The 25,984-nt window shown below is 44.4% G+C and overlaps 1 protein-coding gene across 3 annotated transcripts in view; it reads left to right on the top strand.

Annotated features, from left to right (window-relative positions):
- Positions 1-3,140: 3,140 nt before the first annotated feature.
- LOC121712994 (IQ motif and SEC7 domain-containing protein 2-like) overlaps positions 3,141-25,984 on the top strand; it is a 75,897-nt gene continuing 53,053 nt past the window's right edge. The window contains exons 1-2 of one of the 3 annotated variants that reach the window (XM_042097202.1): positions 3,141-6,073; positions 9,952-9,978. In XM_042097202.1, coding sequence (XP_041953136.1) covers positions 5,589-6,073; positions 9,952-9,978 — 512 coding nt within the window. In that variant the 5' untranslated portion in view covers positions 3,141-5,588. The remainder of the gene's footprint in view (positions 6,074-9,951; positions 9,979-25,984) is intronic. The other 2 variants (XM_042097204.1, XM_042097203.1) reach the window with 2 other exon arrangements.

Raw genomic sequence — 25,984 nt, 5'->3', positions numbered from 1 at the left:
TGCTGCTCAAGTGCAAGTGTTGGACAGACACAGAGGCCTTTGCACACAGGACATTGCCTTAAGATATAGACCCGTTTCTTTCAGTTCATTTTTAAATAATGCAACAGGGTGAAAAACAGTATGAAATCCTGGTATCATACTGTATGCTGTCATACATCATGGGAAAAACAGCAACAGCTGTAGTATAGGAAGTAAATGCCAACCCATAAGCACTGTGTGATACTGTACATCGCCCCTGCAGCACCTAACGGAGTGTCTGGCACCTGTTGCATGTGTGATCTCTAGGGTCTGGATGAAGCCAGTGTTGGGTCTCTGCTGGAGCACTGTGCTTGTCGCTAAAGCCCTGGCCTATGGCATAGACAGAGTATTTTGGGCCTTATTGTTGAATATTCACATCTTTTCTGATTTTACTCTCTAAATAGTGTTATGGCCCAGAGTATGCTCTCTCTCTCTCATGCTTTAATAATCCAGAAAATACTATCTCATCCTAACAAAGACAGAATGTCCATGTTCAATCAAAATAAGCCAAATATTGATTGGTTATATAGATACAGTACTGTACAAGTGTTTTTGTGTGTACAATCCGTACATCATTTTTTTTACAAACAATCTTTCAGAACTCAAATGTCGAGAGATCAGTTGCAGTATGCATATAAATGCATTCCCAGAGGTCTGTTGGCCGTTTCACCATATTCTGTGCTTAAGACTTTATGTAAGAGGAACAATTTTAAAAAAGAGGAAGAATCTGATGACATGGTGATATGATGAAACACCACACAACCTAGCTCAGTATGCTTGATTGCAGAGCTGTGTGCTTGAGTGGAAATGTGCTGTTTGGCCATATTTCCCTTACAATTCATCAAATCTTATTGGAGAGCTTTGGATAGTGAACAAATGCATTACAGTGGTTGTTTAAATGTGAACAACAGAGGAGCATGGACCATTTTTAAAGGAGAATTCCGGTGTGATATTGACCTAAAGTGTGTTGAAACATGATACCGAGTGTGAACGTATGTCTCATAGCCCATCTCGGCTTGTCCCCTGCACTCCAAAATCTGGTGCTAGTTAGCCGATGCTACCAACAGCTTTTTCAATGGTGGTGCTTCGGCATCGGGCTAGCCATGCAAATAAATCACTGTTTTACACCATTTACGAGGCTCAATGTATCTCCACACTTCATTGGTAGACTTCCGAGGGCCCTGACATTTAAAACGAGACATTGAGAACTTTGAAAAAGCACTGGTAGTTTACTTACAAGACGATTTATACAGACAGTATCTTGATGAAGTTTAGTGTTTGCAGCCAAAAATAATTCAGTGGAAATGCATGGATTCCAGTTTCTTCCAGTAGCAGCAACTGGAATCCATGCATTTCCACAGAATTATTTTTGGAATCTGATCCCTTATCATACCTGTTCATTCTTACTCGTCGCTCGACTTATCGTGACTAAATTCAAGATGGCTGCAAACGCTAAACTTCATCAAGATACTGTCTGTATAAATCGTCTTGTAAGTAAACTACCTGTGCTTTTTCAAAGTTCTCAATGTCTCGTTTTAAATGTCAGGGCCCTCGGAAGTCTACCAATGAAGTGTGGAGATACATTGAGCCTCGTAAATGGTGTAAAACAGTGATTTATTTGCATGGCTAGCCCAATGCCGAATCACCACCATTGAAAAAGCTGTTGGTAGCATCGGCTAACTAGCGCCAGATTTTGGAGTGCAGGGGACAAGCCGAGATGGGCTATGAGACATACGTTCACACTCGGTATCATGTTTCAACACACTTTAGGTCAATATCACACCGGAATTCTCCTTTAAAGACCATTTACTATTGGATCTTCCTTATGTGAAAAGATTACAATACCACTTCCCATGCAGTCATGTGAATATGTGTGTGTGTGTGTGTGTGTTAATCTATTATATGTTTGTCTGTCCTCGGTAATGTATTGCATGACCTCTATAATATTTGAGGAGTATGTAATGAGTACTGCCATGCGTCCTGAACTGTGACAAGTCAAGGCAGCTGGACAACCTGCAAGTGTACAAGTGCCCCAATGAATCACTGAAGCATTGAAATGTGGATAACATCACTCCATATCTTGTATTCACATCAACCATAGCCTCCATGTTAAAATCAGTGAGCTTTTAAAGATGAGCACAGTCGCTGTACAGTAGCTCTTCATAGTCCTACAAAGATATACAGTATGGCTGCCTCATTGACCACAGCTTTCTTCAGTGCTAACTGTTCTATCTCTAGCAGTTAGTGCTGTGTGGGCATATTATATTCCTGTTTAACAATGTTCCTCTATCCTGTGAATTCCAGTTTTGTCTGAAAGAACAACTCTGAACAGGTGTGTGTGTGTGTGTGTATGTGTGTGAGAGAGAGAGAGAGATGGCAAAATAAATGATGTGAAGAGTAAAGAAGAGAAGCTGTGTGACAAGTAATGAGAGTAATGTTAAGTGAAAGGCAAAAAGAAAGGGAGAAAGTGTGTTTCCATGCCCATTTCTGTGAGAAAGAGCTAGCGAACACGAGAGAGAACAGCGTGGGCTGAGGAGAAAATGTGTAGGTGGAACATGGCTATAGAAGGATAGAGTGGGAACTAAACCACTTACATTTGATACACTGAAAAGATGAAACACTGAAATAAAATGGAAGATAATGTATATAGATTGCTGATAAATGATTGATTGAATCGTAGTGCTTTATAAACACAGCACTATAAAACTTGAGGTCGACATGCCTCAAGTTTTTAGCTTTCTGATTTAAGTTAGCCTATACAGGTTCTCATCAGAGTGAGTCCTTTGCAAAAATGACTGGCATTCACCTAGAGTTGCCATAACAACGGCAAATGTAAGAAATACACCTGCATCAGTAATTATAGTTTCACTTCATTAATATTATGGTGTTATTCCCACTGGTATAAGCCTGTAGAATCAAATGACTGGGAAAATGTCCGATGCGCTGGGTTTGACTGGAAAGAAACGAATTGCAGGACAAATCTCTGCTTTCTGCAGAGTCAATGCACCACGCATTTTGCATCTTGAGTTGTTTGAGAGAGCAGGAGATATAGGTAGAGAGAGAGAGAGAGAGAGAGAGAGAGAGAGAGAGAGAGACTGCAATCATTTCGGCTCTGACCACGGAGCCTTCCCCGGTGAGCCAAGTGTCTATTGGTTCCAAAATGGCCGACGCATGGGGGTTAGTTTCTCTATCATGTATCGTTACTTGCCATCCACAGCATCTGAGATTTTGGGAGGAAAGATAAACCGTTCGCCTCTGACTCACCCAAATAAGCTCAGCCGCATGCAGCCATCCTCCTGTTGGAGGACTGGCGGCTAGCAGAAGCACTGTAAGCCAGCGAGGGGTAGGAGGAACTGAAGCGCAATTGGACAGTCTGCGGTGCAACAGAATGGCGGTGCGGAGCGGCAGGTGCAGCTGAGTCGCGCAGACACCGTGGGGGAAGAGGCAAACTCATTATCGCCGATGCATTTACAACGACACGACCACGGACTAGTGCTTTCTGCCAATGCATCATCTCAATAGACTTCACATTGAAGAAGAGGGGGGTAAATATCAACAGCGTTAATTTGCCCAATTTATGTAGTCATACTGTTAGTTGTCAGAGGTGAAAGATTTAATTGTAAGGGATATCATTTACCAAGCTTTTCTGCGTAAGGATATACAACAATAATGAGGACTGATTTCAAAGTGTCGGTGAATCCTGTGTCTGCGAAAGTTATGTTAGCTGTTCGTATCAGGTAGCATATCTTGTTACATCCAAATGTAATTCTATTGTGTAGTGGACAGTCGCTGCGTGTCGGTGCGCCTGGACTTAGTAGGCTAGTCTCTGCTCCCTCGCTGTATCCTGCGTTTTTCAGCAGAGGCGGAATTGCACTAAGCTGGATCAATGCACCAGAGACACCTTTACACTCGTCTGTTACAGAATAATTGTAGATAGAAAAATCTCTCTCAGTTGTTTATTACATTGAAAATCCCTTGAGATAAGGGAAAGTCATAGAGAGCTGTAGTCGGTGATAGGTTACTATAAAGCGTTGCAATATGTTAATACATGGTCAATAATAATTTCCCTGGGCCTTTGCCTTTTTTCGTACTGACTGCAAAGGGAAACACACCAGTTTAGGATTCAGGATTTCTCAACCCATTCCCTTGGACAGACAATATGGAAATTTGAAGTATAATCGTGCGCAAAGACATTATTTCAGTTTGAATGAAAAGTAGCGTCTGAGCTGTGATTGAAAACAAGAATAGTACAGTGAACGTTTCAGAGAGGTACCTGAAAAAAAGTACAAATCTGGCAGGTCCAGTTGATGCTTACATTAGAGAAGAGGTTGTGAAAGGGGTCTCCGTAAGATTTCTGAAGACTTAGCGGTGTTAGTATGTATGTAGCTGGAAGATTAAGTACACATGGACAGTGTGATGCATGTAGTAATGCATTTCTTGGAGATGGTTTTGTGAATTCATGGAGGAAGAGTCACAATGCAAACAATGTGGGTGTGGGAAATTAGATGAATACTCAAGCACCTATTTAGGGGAATTGAGCAGAGAGGCAATGTTCAGAGAGGGAATGGAAGGGGAGTTGAAAGACGGAGGGAGTCAGGAGATGAAGTGAGTGATCGGAGGAGGTGGGTAGAGCTCGGCATCAGATACACTCAGACATGCGCAAACCATCAACCAGCTAATTTGGTATTGCAGTGGATTTTTTTTGGGGGGGAGATCAACTTTTGCCCTTGTTCTGTAGCCTTTCCCTCGTCATCATCACTGTATAAAGAATGGCTCAGAGGCTTCTTGGAAATGGCCCGAAACCACTTCTCCAAGGAATGACTCACGAAGAGTGGATACTGGGGGAAAAACATTGCTCTTCTGGGGACATTTGACATTTAACTTCATGTGAAGGGAGCGCTTCTCGAGCCAGTAGGGTATAGACAGATGCATTCTCTCTGAACCTCCCATCCAGCCCTCGGAGCTACCATCCGACAGACCTTTGGCAGATATTGCCTGTCAGTTGTCAGGACTTTGGTTGGAAGCTGTGTATTGGATGCTGCTCTTGTGTTGTGAACCATGGAAGTGAAAGCAGACAGCCCTCTCTCCCCCCAAACACGTGTGTATGGACTTGGAATGCACAAATGCCTCTCCTCCCAGCTGTGACTGTTTACACTCACTCACTCACTGTAGATACCCTACACGTGTGGACTTAAGTATGTCGAAAGTATAAAGAAAAACGGTCTGTCAAAGACTTTCATTTTTTTCCCTTCTCTCTAGTTAAAGCTTTGCATGGGATTTTGTTGTATGGGTTATTGCCTCATGAAAGTATCCATCTTTTTTTGAGTGATAATTTCTTATAGACTGGGGAAGGATTCTCTTGTGCGTCAAAAAGACAGAGAGAGAGAGAGAAAGAGAGAGAGTGAAAGAAACAGAGGGAGACAGAACTTTCTGCCTCTAAACCCCTCCAGGCTTCTCCCTCTCCCCCCCACTTACCGAGCGTGTGGGGGGGGGGAGCGCCAAACTCAGGGGTGAAAAGTTTTGTTTTCTGAGGTGAGCGAGCGAACGCATCGTCTAAGGGCACCTCAGCCATGGATGCCGGAGGTCAGGGCAGCCCCGAGAGCCCGAACCGGGCTGTCGAGTACCTCCTGGAGCTCAACAATATCATCGAGAGCCAGCAGAAGCTTCTGGAGACCCAGCGGCGGCGCATCGAGGAGCTGGAGGTCCAACTGGACCGCCTCAGCCAGGAGAACAAGGACCTGAAGCTGGACCGACAGCCCTGCGTGTCCGACAGCATCGGCGCCGGTCAGGTCGCGGGGCACGTCGTGGGGCACGTCGGCCACGCGTGCCAGCCGCCTCCTGTTCCCATCCATCCCATCCATCCCATCCAGGCCCATAACAGCAGTGTGCCCATCCCGGCGCCGCCGCCACCCCCGCCTCCGGTGCCGCCGCGGGACCGCCGGACCCACAGCGCCCTGAGCCGGGTGGTGCCGCCAGGAACCGTGGCTGTGGAGAGGGAGAGACTGCAGCGCAATGACACCTCCAGCACCAGCTCTGCCGCCACTCTGCACAGACAGTGAGTACCCCTCTGGGCCGTTCACTGCATCACTGGGACTGGGTTCTGGGGTGGACCTCAAGGGACATGGGGGCTGATTACAGTTCTTACAAATGTCGTAGGATAACTAAGAGTAACCAGTAAGAATATGTTTAATCAACTGCACTTAAGGTCTCTTGGTCCATTGCATTGGTGCATTACATTACAAGACATAACATCATGGTGTTCATTGCACAAGGACAAAAACTTCCATCACTGGTCTTTTTTCATGTGCCATGAAATCTAAATCTACTTTTTACACACACAGCATACATTTTCACTGACATTATGGTATGTTTCTGCTCACTGGAGTGGGGAGTAATTCCATGTGATAGAGTTGTAGCAGTTGACATGCATAATGAAGGACTGGTAGGGTTTTTCCATGTGTAGCATGTAGAAGGCTTAGAGATGAGAGATGATAAACTCCAACATGAAGCAACAACAGTCATTTCCTCAGGATGTGAGTGCAGAGACAGACACCATTCCCAGCAGGAAGACTCTCAGACAACATTTTCTACAATTGCCTACAATGTAGTGGACAAAAAGTATTCGAGTTTTCGGAAAGGAAAGTGATGCACTAGCTGTGTGCCAGTGGCATTTCAGAAGTTGCTGTAGACCAAAGAGGGAAAGAAACAAAAACATTTGGGATTACGTTTCTGTGCTTGCCTGCTCAACACAGCACGCGGCACAGCATTGTGGGATCAGTATCCTTATTATCTGTCTGAAACAGATTAATTGGTATTTAGTGTCTGATTGATTTTTTGCCTGGCGAAAATGTACCACCAAGTCTTGAGAAAGAGAGAGAGAGAAAGAGAGAGAGAGAGAGAGAGAGAGAGAGAGAGAGAGAGAGAGAGAGCTACAGTGCTTAGAGAAAGGATTGGGGCCATTTTGTGTTGGAGATTTAGTGAGATTGGTATGTAGGATGATGCTCACATTGTGTAGGAGAGGAAAGTTGTGATTAATATGCAGTGGAGAGTAAGGCTGTGCTCCGGTGTGTGTGGGAGACTGACATGGAGATGAGGCATCGAGAAAGACCATGCAAGTTAAATACCCTGCACTCTCTCTCCTTCCCCCTCTCTCTTCCTCTCCTTCTGCCCCTCTCTCTCGTGGTTCTCTTCTCAAATGGGAAACTAGCTAAATGCTTTGTGTTTGCTCAGATAAATCAAGTGCTTTTCCCTCCTTTCTCTTGGGGGAGGTTCTTTCTTTCTATCTGGGCAGCTACAGAGAGGCTGTGATCCTTCTTATTATCAAACATGTTCCATCTAAGCTCACGCCATAATACTCAAGTCATGTAGCTTTTAACTCGTGATTCCAGAAGCTGATAGTCTTTTTGTCTTTCTGTGGATTTCAGGGACTTTATGGAGAGTAGGCAGAGATTCTAGATTCTCTGATTAATTGCGTCTTTGAGCATGGCAGGAGTTATTTGTTTTGCTGCCACCGTGCAGAGATAAAAAAAATACATGCAAATGCAATTAGTCATTTCAACAGCAGGTCTTCCTTCTTGCCTTGGAACATCTACATTAACCACACATAGGCATTCACACACACACACACACACACACACACACACACACACACACACACACACACACACACACACACAAATACACACATACACACACACACACACACACACACACACACACACAAATACACACATACACACACACACACACATACACACACACACACACACACAAATATACACACACACACACGCACACACACACACACACACACACACACACACACACACACACACATAAAGAGTGATATATGTAAAGATCATATGTGATATATATAAAGATCAATAAAGTATCTATCTATCTATCTATCTATCTATCTATCTATCTATACACACACACACACACACAGAGACACTCTCTCGCTCTCGCTCTCTCTCTCTCTCTCTCTCTTTCTCTCTCACACACAGACACAGACACACACACACACAGACACACACATACACACTTTTTTTTTTCTCTCTCTCTCTCTCTCACACACACACACACACACACACACACACGCACACACACACAGTCCTAGTAGCACCAGACACCCAAAGTAGAATTCATTCACAAGCTTGACTTCAAGCTCAGGATTTCAGTCCAGGTCGTCTTTACCAATGTGTTTAAGGGGGGGATCTCACAGTGTGTATCCCCCCTCCCCTTGCAGAGTGTTTCCCATTTGATTTCCTGGAGCTCCTGTGCGTCCCCCCCCACCCCCCCACCTCCCACCATCGAGCTGAGCAGATGGCACACCACTGTGGGCTCCTTGTTGTTTTTGAGTCATAGGGGGTCGTTTACTCCCCCTCTCTTTTGCAGTTGCTCATCTCTCTCTCTCTCTCTCTCACCCCACCTCTTCTCTCTCTTTAGATTTTTAATATATCCTTTATCGCTGCTCTATCTCTCTCTCTCTTCCTGTCTGTTCTCTCATTTTATCTGTCGCTTACCATACATTTTTATTTGTCTCCTTCGCTCTCTCTATCTCTCTCTCTCTCACTCTCTCTCTTACACTCCACCAATACTTGCTATGCACGCTGTCCACAGTCTCTAAAGATTTCAGTTGTATAGATAACAACTGAAAAGTTGAAAATAAAGCAATTGCCAAGCTATCCCATTCAAGTTCTGACTCAGTTGTTGGTAAAGCTGGAAGTTAAAACAAACTTGGTGTCAGTATTATTCTCGTATGCTATGGTAGTATACATATTTATTAGTTAATAGTGTCGCCTTACATACATGAGATAAATCCCTTTACCTTCATGCACTGCTGCAGTGACATATACTATGAGTATCCGTGTTCTGTGGGGGCTGGGGGGGGGGGGGGGTTAGTCCCAGGAATAATTACTGTGACCTGAGTTTAATTACTCTTGTCCACAGTAGGTGGCAATTACTGCCATGAATATGATCCAAATGAGTAATCCACCCTCACTGTCAAAGAGTGAGCGATACATTTAGGGTAACAATTTAGTAGAACATCAATCAGGGGACTTGGATGTCATGTCGATCGGGACTCCCTATACCCATGACCAAATTGATTCTGAACTATTAATCAAACTCACCTATTGGCCCCCCTCCTCCACTTGGTCCCTACAGCTCATCAGATCAGTGATATATATTGCAGTGTTAGCTGCCGCTTTGACTGTCCTCTCTCTCCCTCTCTCCCTCTATGTCCGCCATTATGCTGATAGCCATTTAGCCAAGTATTCCCTCGCCTAACAACATGGAAAGCCACATATTATTTCCATTTGTAATGTAGACCTAGCTGATTTTTATATCCAATAACTTAGCAAGGAATTTTGCATATTATGGGCTGGTGAACTACGCATCTGGCTCTGTTACTATAAAGGATCCCTCTAATTGCTGATAACAAAATTATCTGTCATGTCTTTGTAAAGCATATGAGTGGCTTCAATTGTTGAAGATGGCATTATAATAACTTTTAATTTCCTCCTCAGTATTATTTCTTAAACTGATTATGCATCTCTCAAAGGGCTATTAAGGTATTATTCCTCATATATAACGAGCATGCAGTGCTTCCCCACACTGTAATAAAGTTTCTAAAAATAGCTGTGTTCATATTCAGTCACATTGAGGAGTCACATTGAGGAGAGTGCTGTAATGATAAGTGACATTCATTTGACCTCTGCTGCTCTCCATTTCAATGCATTTCCTTGTGTTTTGCTTTTATTTGTTGATACATTGAGAAATCATATTTTGCTGTAAATAACCTCTTCTGTCTCTTGTCTTTCTGTCTTTCTGTCTGTCTGTCTGTCTCTCTCTCTCTCTCCCCCTTTCTGTCTCTCTGTTTCTGTCTGTCTGTTCCTGCGTTTGTAAATGTCTTTCCTGTTCAACCCATAGGCCAGATGGAGACTCCAACAAGGGCAGGTCTGTATCCTCTTCCTTCTTTTCCCTGCTCTTTCCAACCTGTTCTCTGGATCAGACACCGAGTAGCATTGCGGTGCCTATGACAGCAGTTTAGAGGGAAGGTTTACTGGATTAGGACAGGAATTAGACAGCGCCGGAGTTGAGTTATGTCTCTGGAAATGTATGGCATTATGTGGGTCAATAATAATGCATAATGTCCTTGCCATTGATTTCCCTTGTGACCCATCCAGGAATGGTGGAATATTAAACTGTGGGTGTGAGTGTGCAAGTAATGTTCGAATGTGATGAAATGCACATGAAAGTGTGTGTGTGTAGCCTGGCCTTGCCTTCCTACGTACTTCCGCTCGATTCTCCCTCCACGACTCCGTCTGGGATTCCGGCCATTGGCCTCGCTCGCAACGGAGAATTCGACTCCGAGCCGATCAGCGAGCAGGAGGCGGGAGTTGTGAGAGACGACGTCGAGATTCTGCGCTGTGTTTGAATTGTAGTCCTCGAGGAGTTGGCAATGGCATAAGTTAATGAAGCAATTCAGTCCGTGCTGGCTACGCTTCCAAATACTCAGGAATTGAAGTTCGAACAAAAGGAGTGTTTAACACATTTTATTTCGGGCAAAGATGTCGTGGCCCTACTCCCTATGGGATTTGGGAAACGTTTGATTTGTATCGCGCAGTAGCCTCGATATTAAATGACAGCATGTGCGGCAGACCCGGTATGAATGAAGTGGCGTGTTTTCAATGATCACATCTAGCTTTGACAATTGCGAGGCTATTTGCCCCCGTGTTGGGCTTTCCCCTGTGTTCCCCTGTGTCTTCTGTTTTTCCGGCGTGTGCGTGTGTGTGTGCGTGTGCGAGTGTTTGTGTCTCCCTCTCCCTTCTGTGTCATAGAATGTGTCAATGAGTTCTGATGTGTTTTGATTGGGGGGAGGTGTCCGGGAGTTTGTTTTGTAGTGGACACCTCCTGTTGCCCGTGCACTAGCCTGTACATCTATAGGAAATAAACTACCGGAGTTTTGGAACGATATATCAGCCTCCCCGTCTCCTAACTTCTCATCGGCGTTACAATATGTTACCTTTAACCTTACTGTTGAATAGTAATCTGCTATTTGCTATTCTTCCACTAACTTTTACATTTGTATCGCAAAGCTGGCATCGGTCATTTACATCCATCTTGTTCGTTCTGGTGGGGAATGGTTGTTGTAGGCGACAGCACACGCAATTCACTTCACGATCGAGCTGGCGCATAACATACTGTACGTCACGGCCAAACGATTGGGTGAAATCAGATCCAATCGTTTCAAACTTCTACAGAGTCCACGCATCCAGCTTGAAAACGTTCGTCAATAGCCGAGATCCCAGACCCTTGTAGAAGCGAAGCGTACCAAGGGGATGGCAAATGGCCAGGCTACGTTTGATACGTTATTGTGACTTTTGATGACAGTTAATTATGCGTTGCTAAAAGGCCTTCAAGATGTTAGTGTTTCTGATATGGGTTAGGTGGCTGCTTTGATTGTCGAAGTGCATAATTAAATGAGTTAGTCAGATGTGCATAATCTGCAGTGTATGAAATGTCAGCCTTCTTGCAGGCACTTTGATTGTGCACTCTCCACCCTTACTCTCATGATTGAAATCCATATCTCAGCCACGGTCCAGAGTCATGACTGTCTTAAAACCTCCATGATAGCTCTAGATAGAAATGAACTAGAATCCTGAAGGATAAATGATGTGTTGTCATGGTAACACCTTCAGATGAAATCTATTGCAAGAAAAAAAAGAAAGCGAATAAATAAATAAATAAATAAATAAATTGCTTGTTGTGTAACAGCGACAGGGTGCCTGCTATCCGTGGTGCTTAACCGGTTGTGTTTTTATAAACGCTTCTCTGGCGACTCGTTTGTGCAGGACTTGTCATTGCCACTGTCATACGGTTGCACGACTATGAAGGACAAGGTCACGCACACTATGGTGAAGGATAAGGACATCAAATTAGCCCAATAAAGGACCATAAAATGGGTGCTGCAATGCCACCATGGCAGACAATCTCTTCGTTTTCATTCTCCCCATCCTCCATTACTGTTTTCTGTCATGCAAATTGAATTGTCCACTTACTAGTGATATTGCAAAGACACCATGATAAATAAGATCCTTATTTGGGGCCCAATAATGCAGCCTGAGTTATGCTAGTACTCAATTATTAACACTGAACCCCGTAATGAAAGGTCACATTGATTCATTAAATCTGAACACTGCTCAACGCTAACTCCAACCTTATTCCTCCCATTGAAATAATGATACTACTAATAATAATAAGAATAATAAAGAACACAAGCCGTGCCGTTTTGTGTGGCGCTGGATGCTCCCCGTAGGGTTTCCCCTCCCCATTTAAAAACGCTCTTTTAGGCTTTTTCGCCAGTGGACCGCCCGAAGCCTTTTGTTCCACTGCTGTGTTTGAGTACCCAAGAGGCTTATTCTGTTTCGAGGCGTAGTAGTAATCCACCTCAGGGCCTGTGCCTGCTGCTGCTGCCTCTGCTGCTCCACACTGGTCTGCCCAGAGGCAGGGCGAGGCACACATACCAAGACTGTTTCATCCCAGCGTAGTGTGATCCTGGGTGTGTGTGTATGTGTGTTCCTGTGTGTGTTAGTGTGTGTGTGTGTGTGTGTGTGTTTGTGTGTGAATTGGGGTTCCAGGCTATTTCTTTTGGGCATGTTGTTAACATTGCAGTGCAGTTACTCTCTAATATGGAGCCGCTTGATGTTTCGATGGTAAAACTGAAATGGTTGACTTTAATCTTAAACACGCTGCGCTGTTTGCCAAGAAATGATTAGTCCCTGGCGGTTTTCGCATGGAATGAGATGAAAACTCCCAACTTGGTTATTTCACACTGGAAACAGGGGATTTTGGGGTGATATTGACTTTTGCTGACCCATACGTCTTACATGTCTGCCTTCATATAGCTTACGGTGCCAGGAATAATTTAAAAATGGCAGAGATAGGATTAGCATTGTGATAAATTAGTTCCCCCTAGTCTTGACCTACAGAAAAAGCTTCCAAAGGATTCTCCCTCACTCATTTTCTCTCTCTCTCTCTCTCTCTTTCTCTGTATATTTGGCTATCTGAGGATGGGCAGAGAGATGGAGGGCAAAGAGTGATGTAGAGAAAGAGAGAAATGCAGAGTGCAGGAGAGACAGGGGACAGAGAGAGGGAACATGAGTCCTGGAGAAGGAGAGGCCACGTTTCTCAGAGTTCTCTCACAATCAGCCGCGTGTGCAGGTCTCAGAAAACACCACAGTCAAACATCAATCGCTCCAGTTACTGCGGCAACTGCCCTCCTCGTCTTGTGCCGTTGCCCTTAACAACTGAGTCAGTGGCTCTTCTCTCTTCCTCTCTCTGTCTCTCTCAGCACAGCATAGCCATACAACATGTTTTCTCTTTAACCTCTGAACAGTCTCTGTGAACCAACCTCACATTGAACATGCTTTTCCACCGGCGGTGGTTAGAATGGTGCAGTGCAGTGCAGTGCTCCGACTGAAGTGGGTGATGTGAGGTGATTCCAGCATTCCATCTTTCACACGTACAGTAGTATACATACGTTCACATGCAAGGCTCTTTCCACTGCCATCATTTCGCTAAGTAGTTTTAACATTGTTCTGCAATAATTAATTTAAGCTTGTGAGGGTTACTTGCTGTGGAGATTGTGTGTGTGTGTGTGTGTGTGTGTGTGTGTGTGTGTGTGTGTGTGTGTGTGTGTGTGATAGCAGATTATATGGGCTCAGTCATGCGTTCATGTCAGGAAATCAGGTTCATTACAGCCCATGTGGTGAGCGTCTCCTGATCTGAATATCTATGACAGGGGGAAGCTGAGAGACCTGGCTTGCTATAATGTGATGTGAGGGACTCGGAGAGGGTTTCGTGTCAGAGTTAAATTAAATAATCGTAGGTGAAATTGGCAGCATGGCCAAGGCGTTTTGACATTTTCCCCTGGCGTCATTTGACATCATGTGCCTCACCAACACAAAGAGTTTAGTTTTTTTTCTCCTTTTTTGCATTCTTTCCTTGTTTAAATGAAATTACATTGACAGTGCTCGGTCTCGGTCCAAAGCAGTGGCCTCGGACAGCCATGTCCTGCTCACGCCTCTCCGCTTGGATACCGCCAGGCCAAGGGCCATTGCCGGAATGTTCTGCCGTGTCACTTTTTGTTCATCAAACTGTGGTGCGAAAAGGCCAGGGCCAAGAGAAGAGGGCGAAGGGAGGGGGCAGCTTTAATTAACCAAGTGAACTCAGAGAACTGGTGGTGCTGACCGAGTGACCGAGCGCTTGGACCAACAGGGTGGACAAAAGCGCCGGCTAGGATACTCATGAGTCATGTTTTAATCACTCACTCTGATGAGGTGTGCGTATGTAGTGGGGTACAAATTCCTAAATTATGACTACAAGTAATTGGACAAAAAAAGACGTCCCCACACACACACACACACACACACACACCACCTGTCCAATTACTTGTAGTCATGATTTAAGAATTGTGTGGTACTGAATGGTGGAATAGTGAATAATTATGGACACATACAAAACACATTGACCTGGACACGCGAAGTACTGAGCGGATTCTACTGAGTGTCCAGTACCCTAAAACCCATCAGGAACACAGAAATAGACATGCACACTCATACAGAGCTGCCTTCTCTCTCCGGTTTGTGCGTAAGCGTGTGTGAGAGTGTGTGTGTGTTTGTGTGTGTGTGTGTGTGTGTGTGTGTGTGTGTGTGTGTGTGTGTCTCACCAGAAGAATGGTTGCTATGGGAATGTGGTGAGTTATCACAAGTGCTTACGTATGTGAAGATCAGTGTGGGTGAGGGAAAGAAAAAAGGGTAGAGAGAAAAACAGAAAGAGAGGGAGGGAAAAAGGGTGGATAGAAAGAAAATTGGAGAGGTATTGGCAGTGGAAGGAGAAAGAGAAAGAGGGAGAAAGAATGAGATAAAGAGAGAGAGGAAATGCAGAATGGCAAGCATGGGCGAATAGGATCAAAGGTGAGTATGATTAAAATGGCTGATTAGCCAAAGATGAAGGAGAGATATTGGGCGGGGGGGGGGGGGTCATGTGTACGTGTGTGTGTGTGTGTGTGTGTGTGTGTGTGTGTGTGTGTGTGTGTGTGTGTGTATGCAGGGCTCCAGAGTGCGACCAATTTGGTCGCATATGCGACCTAATTTTTCAAAAGTGCGACTAAAAAAAATCGGAGGTCGCACCGGTGCGACCAGCTATTCGAGAGAGGAAAAAGTGTCCGCATTGAAACTTTACCTATGGTTCAATAACAGACACATATTTGGCCAATATCGTGGTTTAAACAAATCACAGATAGTGAAGGGCGGGACCTCCCCTCTGATTGCCCGTGGCCCAGTGTGTAAATTTGAAAATGTGTGTGCTGCAGAGAGAGAGAGAGGTCAGAGACCCGTCAGATAAACAGAGTAGTTGCATTACAGTGTGGTCACATAGGCCGAGATAAATGTCCCCTCTCCCCACTGCCTTTCGGCGGCTGGCAGCAGCAAACCGATCAGACGAGCCCGAGATGATGATCAAGTTTATCGTTGCCTACGATAGGCCTAGTGAAACTTCCCTTCACCAAGTTCAGTCCGAAATAATTATTCACCAGAAAAATAGTTTGAACGTAAACCCGACGTACAGGAATGCCACTTGCGCCAAATGTATAGGAGTCATTGCAGATGAAAAAATGTCTTAAAATTGCGAACAATGCATACAAGGCCTTCGCGAACGACAGAGATACAGATATCGCCGAAAAGGAGTGCGTCATTGACCGCAGTTACATGCAGGGAGTAACCCGGTTTTCAACAGCAATATTCGTTTTGCGAGCGAGTTGTGTAAACTCATTCTGATAGCATCAATCAATTTAATCTGGTATTTGGCGCAAACCGAATATCGCTGCTACATTTAAAACCTGAATATTCCCTGCATGTATAACTATGGTCATTGTGTACGGTGAATTGAATGGACACATTTAGATCGAGCATGGTAAGTCATTGCAATAGCCTATAATAATAGGCCTACCATTTGGTTACTGCAACCATAGTGATGTTCTTATTGAAAATTTAAAAATACTAAAATTAAAAAGTAAATTGCATTGTGGGGCTGTCAAATGATTATTGCAATCATCATTGCAAAATCACATAAAAATCCCCCAGGCTACTTGGAACATCTCTTTAAATTGTGCTCAAATACATTTCTATGGAAGATGCTAGCATGGCGAGCTGGTTTAGCCAAGGCCTAAAGATCATGAAGGATAGTATGTAAGATATTGAGCCATGAGATGTGCAGACGTGCACTATTAATTTACTCACTGTTATTTTTATTTAATTCATCTTGAGATGTTTTAAGTTTAAATTTCAGCTCAGTGAAGCACTTAAAGGACCAACACTTCATTAAGTTACTTTTCTTGTAGAATTGTAAATCATAAGTCATAGGACAACCTATATAGGACAGTAACTAAGGAAAAAAAGTGAACCTGCTGCGGTGTTAAATGCGATGTGGTTGAAAATTTGGGTGCACCTAACTTTTGTGCTGGTGCACCTAAGAAAAAAAGTTAGGCGCACCAGTGCAACCAGTGCAAAAAAGTTAGTCTGGAGCCCTGGTATGTGTGTGCTTATGTGTTGTAGGGAGTGTGTGTTCAAGAGAGAAAGACGAGTGGAAGTGATGTGTGAAATGTGGGGCGGCTGCAGCTGCCATGCCAATAAAGCATTGGGGATATGACAGCACCTCTAATTGACTGTGCCGAGCCTCCACCACCACCACCACCACAGCAACCACCACCACCACCACAGCAACCACCACCGCTGCTTCTTCTGCGCTTCCTCCCTCAACCCATCTCATCTTGGTCCCGTCACACCACCTCCACCCTCTTTCCCCTTCCTCCTCCTCCTCCTCCTCCTCCTCCTCCTCCTCCCATCCCCATTTTCATCTTCCTCACCCACTTTATCCCCGCTTTACCCTCCCTCGTTCAAACTCAAGTCACACCACCACATCCTTTTCCCTCTTCCTCTTCCTCATTTCCATCTTCCTCTTTCTCACCCACTTTATTCCCGTCACCATGACCCCAAACTGCCTGCGTGCTGTGCAGTTTCATTTTGTTCATTCGCCTTTTATCATAGCCGTAAAACTTTCTAGCCCATGCTACTTGATGGTAGTCAGGGGTCCAAGCAGAAACCCTATTCTTTTATTGTACAGATTATTAGGGGTCCAAGCACTCAAGTACGGCCACAAAGTTCCTCCACCTTTGAACTCTTCTGCAGCTATGGCTCATTGGTCTTCTGCTCTGTGGAAGGTAAACTAAACTGTCTCTTCTGAGGCCGTTTATCCATTTCTCATGAAATCTGGTGTACAGTACATCATCTACATTTGATTGCTAGAAAAAAAATGTAGCATATATTTGTGATATATTTGATCTAAATTTCCCTACAATTCCAACTTTCTCTCCTTTTGAAGCTGTTGAACAACTTCTAATTCCGCCATGTGTTGCGATTGTTGCAGTACTACTTGGCCCCAATGGTCGCCGCTTGCGGCTATATTTAATAACCGTATTTGTAAACAGCAGCTCGATGAAGATGTGTGTGTTGTATGCAAACAGACTTCCTCACACCTCTGGCTCTATGAGTGACCTAAAACTGTCAGCGTACTGGTGAATTTAACTCCTTTTAATTGTTTTCTGCCAGTTAAGGTGAGCGTAGTGTTTCAACACAAAATAGTTTATGCCTTAATCTCTAAATAGTTGCAAAGAGAAATCAGCTCATTGTGTGGAATATATCTCTTTTGCATAAGTTTTACGATGATGATGTATAAACAATATGCTTTTTGTGTTTTTTTTTGTGTGTTTGTTTTTATTTAACAAACTGTCTTGTGAAAAATATCACACCATGTATCTGTAGGTACACTGATTATAAGATTTCATACATTTTTTGTAATCTTACATGCTTTTGCACCATAGCAAAAGAGTTGACTTTAATGGGTTGTGTGGATTTACAGTAGAGTCGCCTGGTGTCTCAGTCTTCCTCTAGTGAAATTCACTCTGTGGAAAACAGCCTACGATTGAGTTATATGTTCCTCATGTGGTTCTCCTCTGGGTCGCTGCTTTCAACGTAATTTAGAGCTGCCCACTCCACAGTTTCACTCATTTAACGCACTGTGCCATACCATTAGTTTTTATAAGCACTGCCACTGCTCGCCCTGTAAATCAACTCACTGTGAAAATAGCTGACTGTGGTGGCACCTGCATGCTACTTTGAATTTTTGCCGCGGACTTTGGTCAACACATGAGGAATTTTCTGAGTCGTCGCAGCGGACTAGTGTTGTTGCGAGCCTCACAGACGTGCAACCCTCAGCCCGTGTGGACGATAGTTTAGTTATATCATCCTCTCCCTTTGAAGAGAACACTTTATTTCCTATTTCCTATTTCCCACAATTTAATCATATCCGTGGGATTTGCGTCTCTGACGAGGACAACAAAACCCAAGCTGTCACACTGACTAACCGAGCCAAGCAGAGGTCATAGACAGAGGCAATAGGGGTGGATGGAACAGAAGCAGCAGACGATTTTTATCAGCACTGCTAACACAGGGTGCCTTAATCAAAAACTAGAGAGCAAGAGACACAAAACATGAAGGTTCACTGTTATGTACAGTTTTGTCCCCTTGCCAAATAACCTTTTATCCATTATTGCATTTTATTGACAGCAACCCCCTAACTGCTGACTATCTGGACAGGCTTTTAATATTGTATCCAAGGCCCTTGTTGAACTGGAGTCTCCACTCAACCTCTGTAATATGCTGGTAAGAGTTAATAATAATAATAATAAGTTAGTCCCCCCCCCCCTACCCCCCACACACTATTTCTTGATTGTTTTTCAGTGAGAGGATTGGTAATTATCAAAGTCATGACAGCCAGCAGTGCCAGCAAAACCAAAATCACCAGCTACAGTATGCAAGCGCTGGAGAGCTAGGAGGTGTAGGAGCCATCGCACATCCACGGGCCACAGGGACCCACACGGGCTGCTAAGCACTACGGGCAATGAGGCCAGTTTCTAAACAAGGCTTTTAGAGAACGCTGATGTGCTCTGCACCCAAAAGCACAACAGCAGCAGCAGCAGCAGCAGTGGACTTTGCTTGAGCGGAGCGTGCGGGCAGTGTCCCCTTGTGAGATCCACCGCCCCTCGAGTCATCTGTCCCTGTCTGAGAGCTGGATGATGTCACTCAGCCCAGCCTCCCAAGACACGCGCGCACCGTATTTATAATCTGGACACATTAGCACAGAAGGGTCTTCCAGAGGGCACTGGACCCCCCCCCCCCACATTCATTATTATCTCTTTTCATTATCTCGTTTTTTGGTTACTGATTAATAGAGGGAGCTGTAATACCATCAGCCTGAGTGAGCTGCAGTGCCTTCTCATTTTATTTACAGTTTAGGTCACCAGTAGAGATTTTTATTTTAGCATTTGTACACCAAAATATTGATTCTTATGTAATCATATGTAACCAACAAGGATTTTCTAATGTACAGTATGCATGTGTATCTGGTCCCTGTAGACTAGCTTTTCAGAGAGTATCTCCTCTCGTAGCACTACTTACAACTAGCCTGGATAATTCTAGCACTTTTCACCTGACTAGAACTGACACTTGACAGTTGAAATCCAACTGGTATAAAAACAGCACTCACAGATGCAATTGTTCTTATTGTACTCTACCTTTTAAATGGTTTTAAATTGTTCTAGAATTATTGGGAGAATTGTTTTAAAAAGCTTTAAACGGTTTACCATGTTGTAAGTCGCCTTGGTTAAAAATGCATCAGCCAAATGTAATGTATCTAACTTACAGTACGTAATGTTTTGTTTGCTCAGTGTATTCCATCCTTATCAATGGTCATGTGAGCTGCGGGAGGTTGTGGGTAGTGGTTCGGTGGGATATCTATCTTTAGTGGGATAAAGAGTGGTGAAGCTCGAAACTTCACATTTGTGTGGTGAGGTTCATCTTGTTTTTTGCTCCTCGTTGTAATCTGACATGTTCTCCCAGCCCACACAGTTCTCCACATCTCCATCTTTCTCTGTGACCTGAACGGCCCACATACATTTAACCGCCACGCTATGCGTTTCACCTGCCGTAACTGCCTTAACACCAGTAGTGTTAAGGCTCGAAGGTGTTCCCACTGTTAACAGTTGATCTGCCTGTTATTTGTAAAATGTATAATCAACACAGTGTGAGAAGACTGTTTTGTATCTAGCTAGTGTTAAGCACTCTCTGTCAGTGTGTGTGTGTGTGTCTGTGTGTGTTTGTGTGTGTATGTGCCTTTTGTACTCTAGCTGCATGCTCAGGGCTGATTTATGATCGGGGGGGAGCTGACGGCTTGCCGTGTGTTGCCAAGCAGCTGGTGCATTGTTTCATGCGGGTGAGGTGGTAGTATTATTAGATGGCACTTACGGACACTGCTTTGTGGGGAAAGCGGACAGGAGGCCAGGTACACCCCTCCCACCACCACACACACACACACACACACACACACCTCAAGCATTATGCCTGTGGGTATGAATGGTTGGAGTGGGTTTTTGTGTGAGATTGTGTGTGTGTGTGTATGTGTGTGAGTGAGAGAGAGAGAGAGAGAGAGAGATTCCAGTTTGAACATGTTTCATGAGAGAAAGAGAGCGACTGCAGTTTGAACAAACAGGTCCCGTTTCGAACATGTTTCGGTGTTTTTTTAATTTACGGCCCTCTCATGAGTGGCGAAGGATCTGCTGATACCATCTCTAAAAGGAGCGTGCTGCGCTAGCGCCGGCCAACAGCGTGCCACAGGAAGAGGAATTATGCGGAGAGCATAAAGGATGACTGATGAAGATGTATGGGAGCGTTCAATCACCGAGGCCCTTATGTTTAGCATTCATGCTCGTATGCGTAAAAACTGAGCACCTTGTCCGTGAAATATTGCATTGCCAAATTGCCAAGCAAAAGGCTCTCCTAATAAAAGAGACAAGCAGAGGATCCCGAAAGAAATGTGTTTAGAATTGAGGAGAGCTCAGCCAGTAGTGTCCAATCCATGAAAATTGAAGAAATAACTGAATGAAGAAATTGGACTCAGCTATGCAACAAGGTGAAAAATGGAAGTGGTGAAGCCATCAATTGTGAGACACATTTATCATAAAAAAACACAAAGTATTTAGCACATATAAAATGTGTAATAAAACAATGTCACTATCATGACAGTGATAGTGGCAATGGTATTACAAATAAAGAAACTGCCCCAGAAATAAAGCACATACCAGGTCCCAGCGCCCATATTCAGCTACTAAATGCACATACAGTATGATTCCCCTCTATCTTCTCTCTCTGATCACAATTCTCCATCTTTGATGCATTTCATAATCTTTTCCATCACCATTTCATCATGTATTTTTCCCTTTATCATTCACTCATATTTGCCATCCACTCTCTCCATCTCTCTCTCTCTCCATCTTTCTCTCTCTTCTGCTTTTTCTGTCTTTCTCTCTGCCCCCTCAGCCTCTATCCTCTGGTTGAGTTTCTTTCTGAGCTTATGTCAAGCCTTAAATCCATCATCTGTCCCCCTCTGCCACCCCCCCCCCCCCCCGCGCTGCTCTCCCCTTGGTGTTTGTGTGTCGCTGCTCTGGCTGTTGGCCTTGCTGGGTTTCTGCTCTCGGTGTTTGCAGGCCTGCATGCGGCTGCTTCAAAGAACGCAGAGCATAGTGCAGAGGAAGCTCCAATGTCATTCGTCTGCTCTAGTTTCCTGTTTTTTTTTATTTTACCTCAAATAAATAAATAATAACTTTATACTGTAACCAAGGCAGTTGTGCAACCAGTTGTAACTATGACTGTTTCACTAAGGTTCTTTTGAAATGTGCCGAGTTGGTTATTTTGTGTGCCCTAAACCGTAATACATTTTTTGGTAGGTTATACGTTCAGATGTCACAGAAATCCAGATGTAACCACTACATAATGTTATATTTAGTAAATAGGACAAGCTATTTAGAAGAGCTCCTGTGAGGATGACTACTTGGTTTGTTTGGTGTGACAGTATTGTGCTCTTCCTGAGAACAGCTCAACGATAGAGGTCGCTGTTTCTCAACTATGTGATTATGATGCATTACATTTAGCTTCCCTGTTCAAGAGCAGAAAGAACACACTGACCTTCATGTTCGAGCATGCTGTCCATGCCACATCCAAGGATATGTGGCAAGGATTTTGCGTTGCAGTTGTCTGGCTGGTCAGTTATGCATAATTTTCAGGTAACTTCAGTCACAACGAGCATCATCTGAATGACCACTGTTGTCAATCTAAATGCACATAATGCACATATTCAGCTGAACAGCCACAATGAAAGTTGAGTGAATCATTGACCATGAATCTTCATGTGGAATTTTGATAGATTCCACATGCTTCCACTTCAAAAACATGCTGGAACATTCTACAGGATGAAGGCAAATCTGACTGTACACTCTGTCTTATTTACACTCACTACAGCAAATGCACAGGGTGACCTACAGCTCCTGTTCACAGTGAATGAATCAGTCTCACTCTGAGTCATATTTGTAGCCCCAGATGTTCACATACAGTATGCCCTGCAGTTGGGCTCTGCTTGATACCAGGTCTGTGCTCTTCAGATCTGTAAGCATCTGCTCTGCAAGCACATCGACCTGTTTGACTTCTGAGCAGGGGCTGGGGGAACGTGCTGCCGCCTCACTACGACCAGTGGCTGGGCCTGGGAGGTCTGTAGGGCTGCACGTCATGGCTCGAGTTGATCGGTTTGCTTTAGTGGAAGCCTCTTGAGGGTTTCTCTCAAGTTGGTAGTCTCTTCACCGTCACCACTTCTAAAAATGCTGCAGCGCACCCACCGCATATCGGCGCTGACATGCCTATGCACACCAGCGCTGACATTTTCAATTGACAAACATTTGCCAATTTCATTGAGCGGTGCCGACAAAAAATAGAACTGAATCATAATCTGCATGGTGGCGACGAAAGGGTTTGACTGTGGTGTGCAGAGTTCTATTGAAAACAATGGAATCTCAGTAATGGAACATTGAAAGCCCAGTGCACCACACTTATGCTGGTGCGGATGTTCGGTAGCGTTTAGAAGACCACTGATGAATATTTTATAGGTGGCTGTCATCTTTTAATCAGTATGTTAAGTAGATGAGATCAGTAGTTAAATAACCAGTTGTCACTGCAGGCTGCCTGAGGTCTCTGACTCTGGTACAGTTCCAGAATAATGCTCAGAACATCTCTGGCTGCGGTACAGTCCTAGAAAAGGGGTATTTTCTAGAATCTTTCAATGACCTTTATACACCTTAATTTGCAGTACTGTCTTATATTGTACTGTATGGAGCTGTTTGGCTATCTTGTCATTCTTTGGGTCCTTTTTTGTACTTAAGATATGATCGATGTGCGCAAGATCTTTGTATAAAAGGGGACAGATATCTTTTTTTTATCTGGAGGGTCTAGACAGGGTGGCTGGAGTGGAGCTGTGCTGTCAAAGCCGTAAGGCATGGGTGCTTACTGTTCTGCTGATCCAGCGTTTAGGAGGAGAGCTCGGGTCGATCCCATCGACGTTCTTCGCGTGCCTCTTCTCGGCTCTGCTCTCCCTCCTCCTCTTCCTCCTCCTCCCTCCTCCTCATCCTCCTCCTGCCCTCTCTCCCCTTCTATCCAGTCCTCCCATCTGCTATCCCCCCCCCCCCACCCCCACACACCCACCCCATGTGACATGTGCTACTGCTACAGCTAATTCTCCTGCTGCTGTTGATGTTGCTGCTGCTGCTATTGCTGAAGTGTTTGTACTGTATGCGTGTGGCTGTCTTTGTTGTCTGTTTTCTTTTTGTTTCTTTCTTGACTTTATTTTTTCTCTCTTTCTCTCTTTGTGTCTACTTCTATCTCTCTCTCTCTCCCTCTTTCGCTCTCTCTCTCCTCTTTCTTTCTGTCAGGTCACCACCTAATTCCACCTGTACTACTACTACTACTACTTCTACTACTCGTTGCAATGCTACTACCACCACAACTACTTCTACTGCTCCTCCTCCTCCTCCTCCTCCTTCTGCTACTGCTTCCTCCCTCCACTCCAGTCTGACCGCTAACAGCCACTCGACCCACCATCAGTACTGCTGCCCATCGCGGCTCCTTCTGCCCAAGCCGCCATGCGCGCTTCCCCCAGCCAGGCCCTCGGAGCAGGCAAGGTAAGGGGCCTGAGTCCTGTCCAGGAACCCGCGGTACTCCACCCCCAACCCAACCACACCCTTCCCCACAACCCCCCCCCGCACCCCCTTTTCCCTCCTCCGTTGAAGTCTCACGTCCACCCACTCCTCAACCCGCAAACACACGTTTACCTTGTGAATGTGTCTGAAGGATCTGGTGGGTGAAGGTAAAGGTTTGACAAAAGACTCCATTTCCCATCACCCCCCCCCCCCCCCCCCTCCTCTGTTCTGGCATGCATGATGAAGTATGCTGGAGTGCTATTCCCCCCCATTCTATTCCCCTTGTCCCCTGCTCGGTCCTGCTGGGACATTCTGATCCACCTACCTCATCAAACAGTCTTATTATAGAGCCATTCCAGGCTTTCAAACAACCCAGCCAAACCTGTTATTAGTGCAAGTTTATGATGGGGTGTTGGATCACAATGTCTCCCTCACGCCATGGCCCTTTGATAATAGGGGACTGCAATGGTGTCTGTAATTTTTAGCTTCAGCTCATTTGGCATTGCATCCTGTGCATACAGCTACCACAGAATGTAGAGTTAGTCTATACTAGAGTCATATTAACCCTTAAAGGTGTAGGTTTTTGAACATTCTAAGTTCCGCAACAATTGAAGGTTCTAAAATTCTATGTTGAATTCAATGAACCCAGATATTCTTTAGAATGTTCATTTCTCAACATTCCCGTCACACCGGTGTGACGGTACTCCTTTAAGGGTTAAATGCAATTGTTGTGTATCACTCACTGATCATTTAAAGGAATTATCTGGAGTAAAATGCACTTTAGATCAATTTACGGATGATTGGGAGTACATACGAGTTGACATCAAAATCATGTCATTCGGATGTGTTTTGAGAAAGTTCGATTTTACCGTTTTTAGTCAAATCTCGTTAGCCTGTTAGTGACCAGGGCATGTCATTTTGCCGCTACAAAACGCTATTTTTATACCTCTTCTACAGTTCCAAACAACATTACACTTACGTGGTAGTGAGTAGAGGGTCCCTAAAGCCAAACCGAAGTATCCCGAGGTCTTTATGTGGTCGTATAGAGAGTCCAGAATGAATTTCATCAAACCAGTACCTTTCCGGAAATGTTGCTGCTGCAGCTGGCATCTTTAGGGGAAAGTCCGTAGGAGTCGATTGCCGAGTGTGGAGTAACACGCTCTGGAAATTCATAATTTCGTCACCGTTTTAAAAAAAAAAAAAAAAAAACATAGTCCAGTATTTCTTTCGAAATTGAAATGAAGTTGTATGCAACAGCAAACCCTAGCTTACTAACAGGTTGGAATTTTGAAATGTCACATGACGTGATGTCGTGCAACGACGTGATGCAATCGACTCCTACAGACTTTCCCCTAAAGATGCTAGCTGCAGCAGCAACATTTCCGGAAAGGTACTGGCGTGATGAAATTCATTCTGGACTCTCTATCCGACCACATAAAGACCTCGGGATACTTCGGTTTGGCTTTAGGGACCCTCTACTCACTACCACGTAAGTGTAATGTTGTTTGGAACTGTAGAAGAGGTATAAAAATAGCGTTTTGTAGCGGCGAAATGAGATGCCCTGGTCAGTAACAGGCTAACGAGTTTTGACTAAAAACGGTAAAATCGAACTTTCTCAAAACACATCTGAATGACATGATTTTGATGTCAACTCAACGTATGTACTCCAAATCATCCGTAAATTGATCTAAAGTGCATTTTACTCCAGATAATTCCTTACTTTTTGGAATTCCACACAATAAAAAGCCAGTGGAACCTTTATGAAGA

Source organism: Alosa sapidissima, chromosome 7 (assembly GCF_018492685.1).
Source record: "Alosa sapidissima isolate fAloSap1 chromosome 7, fAloSap1.pri, whole genome shotgun sequence".
NCBI classification, from domain to species: Eukaryota; Metazoa; Chordata; class Actinopteri; order Clupeiformes; family Clupeidae; genus Alosa; species Alosa sapidissima.
Note: the sequence above shows the minus strand (reverse complement) of the source record. Positions and strands in the feature narration are given on the sequence as shown.